Raw genomic sequence first — 8,432 nt, 5'->3', positions numbered from 1 at the left:
ATTAATCAGTAAGATGTACCATATACTTTATAAATTACTAAATATGTATTTAAGTATGAGATTAATTATTATTGAACAACTTTAAAATATATATTTGATATTATTCAAAATTATTTTTATGACATTTTCAGGATACTGAAGGGATGTCGCTGTTGTAGCAACAATACGTAGATAGTACTAGTACCAACCTTCGCTTCGTTTCATTAATAATTCAAATTAAAATTATGTTTATTCCTTGTAAATTAATAAATAATATATACTACATAAACTACAAACTATACAAAAAATATTTCATTATTACATCAATTATTATTTAACAATTTTAAAATATATTTTTCATATTACTCAATCTTATTATTTGTATTATGACATTTGACAGATAGAGTTTTACATTGTTTCCGGTAGTTCTTTCGAGGCTCCATTAATATCATGACGGGGTTTAGTGAAAAGGTGCGAATAAAATTTAATATTTATCTGAAAGTTACAACATTATAATGTTTGTATCAACATAGTGATGCTTACGTTCAATCATATCTTTCAATTTGTTTCATATTGTCTCATTTAATAAAATTATGAAAAGTACACGTGTTGACGATGTCTACTTTTTATTTTAGGCAATATTAATAGACGGAAAAGGTCACCTTTTAGGGCGCCTTGCAGCTGTAGTTGCAAAAGCACTTTTAAATGGAAATAAAATAGTTGTTGTTAGATGTGAGCAACTAAATATTTCAGGGAATTTTTTTAGGTTAGTTTCTAAATATGCATATGTGCTTTCGTTAATAATACGTGTCTTTCAGAAACAAACTGAAGTTTATGTCCTTTTTGAGAAAAAGATGCAACGTTAATCCTGCTCGAGGACCTTTCCATTTTAGAGCCCCCTCGAGAATTTTCTGGAAAACTGTACGAGGTACGGATTCACTAACTTCTAAACTTCCTATTAATTTTTTTATATGATTATAAATCTTCTTACCTACATTATTTGAAAAATAATGAAAAAAACGAATTATGATATTTCAATTACTGCTATGTGTTTTTTGCATTTAGTAAACAATTAGCAATTAATACAGTTTGATTTAAGGCATGTTACCTCACAAAACTGAACGTGGAAAACAAGCCTTAAGGAGATTGAAGGCATATGAGGGAATTCCACCTCCATATGATAGAAGAAAGCGGTTGGTAGTACCTGGTGCACTTCGAATTTTATGTTTGAAACCTGGACGCAAGGTGAATTTGTATTTATTGAGGTCTATAATTTACAGTTTAAAAAATATAATTAAATTTGTAGTATTGTCATGTTGGACGTTTGTCTCATGAAGTTGGATGGAAATACCAGTCTGTTGTTCGTGCTTTGGAAACTAAACGCAAAGTTAAAGCTGTATTATCCATCCGTAAACGTGACAAACTTAAGAAACTCACTAAGAAATCAACAGAAAAAGTTGCCAAACAGGTAGCTCCCTATCAAACATTAATAAAATCATATGGTTACAATTAATAATTTGTATTAATAAAAAATAATTTAAAGTTGAGATCTTTATTTTACAAATTATGAGAATCCAAAATTTTCTTTAATTGTGAATATACTGTGTATTTGAAGCAAAGCAATTACATACTAATCCAGTAAATTATAACTTAAAACTGAAGAACCACTTATTGCCATAACAAAAGTGGGTGAAATACGAGGGTGGATTGATAAGTTTCCGGCCTGACCAAGAAAAACAAGGTTTTTAAAAATTTTTTTTTTTTATTTCTCAACATAATCTCCAAGGCTGATACATTTCTCATAGCGGTGTTCCAGTCTATTAATGCCATCTCTATAGACTGATTCGTCAAGCTCCTCAAAATAACCATTTACAGCTTCGATTACTTCTTCATTGTCCGCAAATCTCTTACCGCCAAGCCATTTTTTGAGATTAGGGAACAGAAAATAGTCACTCGGGGCTAGGTCTGGAGAGTAAGGAGGGTGCGGCATCAATTCAAACTTTAGATCGTTGATTTTAGCCGTCGCAACGATTGACGTGTGCGCTGGTGCGTTATCGTGATGAAACAAGATTTTTTTCTTCGCCAGATGAGGTCGTTTAATTTTCACCTCGTGGCTCAAACGTTGCAATAAGTCTGCGTAGTATTGACCAGTGATAGTATTACCCTTTGCAAGGTAATCAATGTATATAATACCTCTTGCATCCCAAAAAACAGTAGCCATAACCTTGTTCGCCGAAAAAATTGTTTTTGCCTTCTTTGGAGTTGGTTCCCCTGGTCCAATCCACTGTTTAGACTGTTCTTTGGTTTCAGGAGTGTAGTGGTGGACCCACGTTTCGTCAACGGTTACGAATCGACGCAAAAATTCGCTTGGATTACGCTTATACAATGACAAATTTGCGGTATAAATGTTTTTTCGAATCAATTTTTGGTCGACTGTTAGCAAACGCGGCACCCATCTTGCACAGAGCTTTTCCATATGCAAATGGTGCAAAATATGTTGCACACGTTCATATGACATCTTACAGGTCTCAGCTATCTCACGCACTTTCAATCTGCGGTCTCCCAGCACTATTTGATGAATTTTTTCGATCATATCTGGAGTTGTGACCTCAACGGGGCGTCCTGAGCGAGGCCCATCAGAGGTGCTCACACGACCCTTTTTAAACTCGGAAACCCACTGCTTAACGGTTGAATATGACGGGGAGGATGTCCCCAGTGTTGAGTCCATCTCTTTTTTAATTTCCTTCGGCGTTAACCCCTTCAAATAAAAGTATTTGATGACAGCACGATTTTCCTGCTTTTCCATTTTTACGAAAACCACAGAGGCGTCTTGTTCAGCGTGCTGTCAAACCTACACTAGCAAGGAGATCGGGCTGAAACTATAGCTACAAGCTATCCAAGGATGGTACTATAGAATGTCACCTCAAGGTAGGCCTAGTGGCGTTATCTCTTGGTTAGGCCGGAAACTTATCAATCCACCCTCGTAAGTACCAGTTTGCAGAGAAAAATGTATGTAGGATTATCTTTTTTGAAATATGTTCTAGGAAGTTGAATATATACACATAAAGCTCGCATCTTGTTATGTACGCTTTTTATCATTTTTATTCACTCAATTCTCTCCCATTTTCATTATGTCCCTCTCATTTGTTCCCCCACCCATTCGTCCAATTCCTAAAAAGAGTTTGAAGAGAGCCTTCCGCTAGAGTCAACTAAAGTATAGATTAGGATTATGGAAATGAAACGTACAAAAACTTTTTATTATAGAATTATTTATTAACAACGTAAGTAATTAACAGTTTGGATCAGTGATAAGCTGATAATTGTTAACGAATGCACCCGAACTAGAAAGAAGTAGACTATACTGATGTCAAGATGTCATTGATGCTGTACTGCGCGTCATTATGATCATAGATAATATTATGATCCAATGAGAATGAGAAAAGAAAAAGTACTGTTTATAAAAAGTACGCTATACGCTGAAAACAAAACTCCATTGTTTTCATATTGAATGAAAATATATGTTTAAAGTCTATTGTTTTTTATTAAACTAATTTTTATTTCTTGTAGTAATTATGAACGACATAGCAATGTATCCTTTAAAGTTACTAATGTCTAGAGCATTGTTGGTGTTTGTTTAACTTAACCCTTTAATTAGAGAAATTAAAGTGCCATTTCCAACTAAACGCGTAGCTCAAATCGTTTACGATGTATTAAGAGTAGATAAGGAACCAAGACGTAGTCAAGTAAATAAAGAATTATCAGTTAAGGACCGTATTTTGATTGGGTAATAAATTTCTTAATCTATTAATAATACTTGAAAAAAAATTATTGAAAATTTCAGGAATTTCTCTGGTAGGCTTGCTAAGCAATTAAGGGTAGCAGTTAACAATTTCTTTGATAATATCAATTTGATCTTATCCACAATTGATCAGTTTGGACCTCCTGTTAGTGACTATTATCATCACTATTAATTTAGAAATGCCAGAACATACTCCTGCACCAACTCCTAATAGAGCTGTATATGGATTTGCTATGTATTTAAGTTTCAAATTATTATTCATATTATACTTGCTGTGGGCTGTTTTGCCAGAGTCTTTATTTCATTATATTGGCATAACATGTCTTCCTCAAAGATACTGGGCTATAGCAGTGCCAATATTTTTTTTAACAGTGGTAGCAGCATTTGGTTTTGTGATTTACCCTTGTCTTAATTTATGCATGACACCAAATATTGATGATGTTGTAACTGTTCATGAAAAGAAGTTTAAAGAATGTACCAAAAATGCAAGCTTTGAAGAATTTTTAATTAATAATGATAAAGATGCATGTCATATTTGCTGTAAAGACCCAAAAGGATGCAAACGTGCAAAATTTTTTGAAATGCAGGAGGTTAATAATTCAATTAGTATTTCTCCTGTAAAATATTTAACAATAGGGACATATAAAATGTAAATTATGATAAGTCGTACATATAAATATAGTTAGTAAATACATTTTGTTAATTTACACTCCTGAGTTACCATTTAAAAACAAAAGTTTTTATTTTTTATTTATTACACTTTTCTCTTTTAAGTTACACTTGATACATTTAAATAACTACTACAAACCATTTCACAATACATTAACACTTTCACATCTTAAGGATCTCAAACATAGTAATGTGGTTTCTTAATAGTTATACCATATTCAGCCAATGCTGGTATCAAATCCTCCATTGTTAGACAATAGCGTCTGTCCTTGCAATTTTTGGAGCCCTAAAGGAAAATTCCAGTAATACAAGTATTAATAATATTTAAGTTATTTACCTTTGAGCTATGACTGCTTGAAATGTTACGCATTTTACAATGTTGGAGAGCATCATTAGCAATATCAGAAATGAATTTTTGAGCTGCTATAGAAATTAAACGTAAAAGACGTGGGTCACTTGGTTCAAAACCAGAAGTTCTTAAATAATGAGCTGTGACAGCATCAGGAATCTAAAAAACGTACATTTTTGTGAAGAAACTGTAATAATGAATTGAATGAAAATTACTGTAGGAGTGTAGTCTTCCAGTTGTAATAAAAAATCACTTAAGGGTTGTCCAAGACTTTGGGATTCTCCTTCAGGTTCATCTGTTTTTGTAATTTCTCCATCTGTATCCTGATTCATAGCTGTCTTTTTACACTAATGTATTAATTTTTTTTGCAATTATAAAAAAGGAAGTATTTCCTTAATTTTGATATTTAAACACGTTGACCATCTATCAACAAAAAGCAAAACACCATCAGAAGTGGTCATAAGCAGCGTTGCCAGAGGTATTTATTCAATTGTATGAGAATGTTGTAAAAAAAGGTGCTACATTTAAAAACCTTGTATGGAATAATAAAAACTGAGGGAGTTCCCCGAGGTAAGCAACTCTGTCCCTGCTAAAGCTCGTCGTACCTCGTACCTTGTTTATGCTCCATACTATGCTCGTCAACGAATGCTGCATAAGCATAACCTATACCAAAGCTCCAGCGAATATAGTCAACCAGATAACATAGCGGAACCAGATTAATATTGGAACCGGTTGAAGATATCATTCGATTCATGTTTTTTATTCGTTTCAGAGTAAATATTATTGTTTACTTTTCTTGTGATCATTTTAAGATGTAATTAGCACAAAAATTTATCAAAAGTGATGTAACTGTAAAGGCTAAAATGTACTAGATTGGTACAATTGTGCCAACTCTGGCAACACCGATCATAAACAGGTCGTATAGACCATAGATTAGTACAGATCATGTACAGATGTACAAATTACAGATTCCTATAAAACTAAAACACTTTTTAGCTGAGAACCCTAGACTAGGTAAATAGATGTAAAACTCTCGAGATTTGGATGATAGTAGTGACATCTAAGTTTACCCCACATTAGTAGACGATACTTGGAATATATATATAAATGGTATTGGCAAAGAAAACTTCGAATTTCACTGCCATCTATACATCACACTATGAAGCGTAACCAAAGGCGCGCATTTCAAAATTACACCAAATTTTATTTTTTTTTGTTTTAAATGGAAATTGAAAAAAAAAACCAAAAATAAAATTAACAAATTTAATAACAAAGTATAAATGCAGTAATAAATATAATTAATACAATATACGAGTAAATAGCAAACATCAATTAATTAAAATATAGATACTAATACAGGTATATTTGTATGAACAAAGAAATTGTTCTTTACCTAATTTAGTACTGCTTCCTGCTTCTACAGGGGGTGCTAACGATTCAGAAACTGCAGAAATACTAGCTTCTGTATTGTCCATTGTGAGTGTACTTTCTATAACAAATAATTATATATGTTTTGGATATTTGAAACTGTTATCTGCATAACTACCTGCAGTTGAAACAATTCTTCTTTTCCCGTCATATGTTTTCACTGGATGCAGTACTTTTTCATCTTTTAATGGGGCAATTCCGTCTGCTTCTATTCCTCTACCAGAAGAAGTTCTACAAAACATTTTTTTTTAGAACTTAAGTTTCACAACAACAAATTACAATACCTGCCACTTTCGTTGAAACCGCTGTTACTTCAGGAAAATGGAAAGCGGCTTCTTGACCTTTAACTCCTGCAGGAGCTGTATAATCTATTTCAAATTAATTTGACCCCGTAATAGTGTAGACTGTACATCACGGTTTTTCTGTGTTGGGCAGAAAACATCCTTTCTTTACTTATTGTAAAGCATGATTGAAGTACTTAATATATTACTTACTTTCAGGATAGGTAAAAGTACTTTTCACAAAAATTTTAAAATATTACAAGTTGTGAAACTACTCACTATTGCTCAATAACGCCACAACTACTGGGGAATTCCTCCGATAATCGCAACCGCCGTCGCATCATCTGTTGTCGTTTCAGTAAAATGTATGTCGCCTAGTATGTCGGTAATGTCGATTTTGGTAATTTAAAAAATTTAAAAACTTACGTGGGGTAAACTTAGGTGTCGCTCGCGCTCGACATTTCATACCCTGCTGAGAACATATACAGCTGGAGAAAGTTAAAACATGGTTAAAACACTGCAATTGTAGATTATTATGAAATTAACATAACTCCCATTCCTGCAATCAAAAGGAAACAACCACTCTCACTTCACTCGTATTATCTTTTATTGCTGTAACCTTTTCTCCCATAATCTTAATTTATCGCATAAAATCATTTTTTGATTAAAGTATGGTTAGGTTAGGTAAAACACGACATGAACGAAATGGGTAATTATGTCCCATTATTTTTACAGAAATGTAAAAGGAAAAAAAACACTTTTTTGTTTACTAAATTGCTATTTAAGTCATTATACACATGATGCTTTGTTTAAAAATGTTAAATGTGCTTAATAAGTGTATTGGCTAATACACAAATTTTTGAATATAATAACAGGACCTGCTATTGATTCAGTATGATTTATGAATACGGACCCTTTTAAGACTGTAAGACAACTTTCTGTGTATATAAGAACCAAAGTGATCCACAGAATGAATTGGCTGGAATTGGCCTAAATCTACCTAAATTTCAAAGGCAATCAATGAAGGAATGAGAAACGAGAAAACAAGAGAATAAATTAATTAAATTCAATTTAATTATTTACAGTCGCAGTGTGTTTGAGTGTTGTTATAGTTGCGTCCTTCTTAGTTGCTGTTTGTGTAAATAATGTTGTCAGTTGTGTTTTGTCAGTTTTGAAACGTGAAAAAAAGTTAAAAATGGCAGCTGAAATAAAACCAGCAACACAATCAAATGACCGATTTTCGACAACGAATAAACCATCACTAGTAGCAAAATTAGAAGGTTGCAATGATGAAATTAATGCGGCGGTTTTCATACCGAAAGAAGAAGGAGTTATCACTGTATCTGATGATAAGTAAGTGTAAACACTACATCACTTATAGTTTAATTGAAACATGTTTTAAATTATTCATTACAGAGCTGTTAGAGTATGGTTAAAAAGAGATTCTGGTCTGTATTGGCCAAGTATTTGCCACCACATGCCAAGTGGGGCAACATCTGTTTATTACACTAAAGAAACAAGACAGTTGTTTATAGGTCAGGATAATGGAACTGTTTCAGAATATATACTTGCACCAGATTTTAATCGCATGAATCTAACTAGAGAATACTTGGCACATCAGGCCAGGGTCACTGATCTTCTTTATGCTTTAGATAATGAGTGGATTTTAAGTGCAAGTAGAGACAAATCTTTCTCTTTTAACTGCACTCAAACTGGGAAGAACATTGGAACTTACACAGTAGAAGCATGGTGTACTTCATTGCAGTATCCTTTTGTAGTATGATTAATTTCATTAAGTTGATATATATTTTAATTAAAAAAGGTTATATTAAATTATTAGTTCTATATTTAAACACTTTAAAGCAAACATCTATAAAAAATGACTAATTTAATTAGTGCCTTAACATCTACACAAATGGCATTGATA

The 8,432-nt window shown here is 32.7% G+C and overlaps 4 protein-coding genes and 1 long non-coding RNA gene across 8 annotated transcripts in view; 3 read left to right on the top strand and 2 right to left on the bottom strand.

Moving 5' to 3' along the window:
• Positions 1-340: 340 nt before the first annotated feature.
• Positions 341-1,526, top strand: LOC108739804 (60S ribosomal protein L13a). The gene is made up of 5 exons (XM_018473865.1): positions 341-450; positions 615-745; positions 798-907; positions 1,079-1,224; positions 1,286-1,526. Exons 1-5 carry the CDS (start codon positions 430-432, stop codon positions 1,490-1,492), a joined length of 615 nt encoding a protein of 204 aa, XP_018329367.1. The 5' UTR covers positions 341-429; the 3' UTR covers positions 1,493-1,526.
• Positions 1,527-3,367: 1,841 nt separating this feature from the next.
• LOC108739831 (phosphatidylinositol N-acetylglucosaminyltransferase subunit P-like) lies at positions 3,368-4,472 on the top strand. Of its 3 annotated transcripts, XM_018473902.2 has the most exons (4): positions 3,398-3,443; positions 3,547-3,568; positions 3,635-3,763; positions 3,821-4,052. In XM_018473902.2, the coding sequence occupies exons 1-4, from the start codon at positions 3,407-3,409 to the stop codon at positions 3,948-3,950; spliced, it is 318 nt and encodes a 105-aa protein (XP_018329404.1). In that variant the 5' UTR covers positions 3,398-3,406; the 3' UTR covers positions 3,951-4,052. The 3 variants fall into 3 exon arrangements, with proteins under 3 accessions (XP_025831492.1, XP_018329404.1, XP_018329405.1); XM_025975707.1 differs by having other exon boundaries at positions 3,368-3,443; positions 3,547-3,763; positions 3,821-4,472; XM_018473903.2 differs by lacking the exon at positions 3,398-3,443 and having other exon boundaries at positions 3,450-3,763; positions 3,821-4,472.
• A 23-nt stretch (positions 4,473-4,495) lies between these two features.
• On the bottom strand, positions 4,496-5,276 carry LOC108739830 (transcription initiation factor TFIID subunit 10). The gene is made up of 3 exons (XM_018473901.1): positions 5,012-5,276; positions 4,785-4,955; positions 4,496-4,733 (listed from the first exon to the last, which is right to left on the bottom strand). Exons 1-3 carry the CDS (start codon positions 5,126-5,128, stop codon positions 4,626-4,628), a joined length of 396 nt encoding a protein of 131 aa, XP_018329403.1. The 5' UTR covers positions 5,129-5,276; the 3' UTR covers positions 4,496-4,625.
• Positions 5,277-6,275: 999 nt separating this feature from the next.
• LOC112904774 lies at positions 6,276-7,390 on the bottom strand. 2 transcript variants are annotated; one of them, XR_003231346.1, is made up of 4 exons: positions 6,719-7,390; positions 6,509-6,646; positions 6,343-6,455; positions 6,276-6,285 (listed from the first exon to the last, which is right to left on the bottom strand). It is a non-coding gene; the product is annotated as an uncharacterized LOC112904774 (long non-coding RNA). The 2 variants fall into 2 exon arrangements; XR_003231345.1 differs by having other exon boundaries at positions 6,785-7,390.
• A 159-nt stretch (positions 7,391-7,549) lies between these two features.
• The window catches only part of LOC108739802 (WD repeat and FYVE domain-containing protein 2), a 4,391-nt gene continuing 3,508 nt past the window's right edge, over positions 7,550-8,432 (top strand). The window contains exons 1-2 of the mRNA XM_018473862.2: positions 7,550-7,858; positions 7,922-8,269. Coding sequence (XP_018329364.1) covers positions 7,701-7,858; positions 7,922-8,269 — 506 coding nt within the window. The 5' untranslated portion in view covers positions 7,550-7,700. The remainder of the gene's footprint in view (positions 7,859-7,921; positions 8,270-8,432) is intronic.

The sequence above is a fragment of the Agrilus planipennis genome, unplaced genomic scaffold (assembly GCF_000699045.2).
Source record: "Agrilus planipennis isolate EAB-ADULT unplaced genomic scaffold, Apla_2.0 scaffold253, whole genome shotgun sequence".
NCBI lineage: Eukaryota > Metazoa > Arthropoda > Insecta > Coleoptera > Buprestidae > Agrilus > Agrilus planipennis.
This window is presented reverse-complemented; position numbering and strand designations above follow the sequence as displayed.

Coding starts and splice junctions, on each gene's coding strand:
- LOC108739830 (XM_018473901.1), bottom strand. CDS start 5,128: ATGAATCAGGATACAGATGGAGAAATTACAAAAACAGATGAACCTGAA. Junction 4,956..5,011: donor TGGAAGACTACACTCCTACA/GTAATTTTCATT, acceptor TACGTTTTTTAG/ATTCCTGATGCTGTCACAGC. Junction 4,734..4,784: donor CAAGCAGTCATAGCTCAAAG/GTAAATAACTTA, acceptor ATTTTCCTTTAG/GGCTCCAAAAATTGCAAGGA.
- LOC108739804 (XM_018473865.1), top strand. CDS start 430: ATGACGGGGTTTAGTGAAAAG. Junction 746..797: donor ATTTCAGGGAATTTTTTTAG/GTTAGTTTCTAA, acceptor CGTGTCTTTCAG/AAACAAACTGAAGTTTATGT. Junction 908..1,078: donor TTTCTGGAAAACTGTACGAG/GTACGGATTCAC, acceptor GTTTGATTTAAG/GCATGTTACCTCACAAAACT.
- LOC108739831 (XM_025975707.1), top strand. CDS start 3,958: ATGCCAGAACATACTCCTGCACCAACTCCTAATAGAGCTGTATATGGA.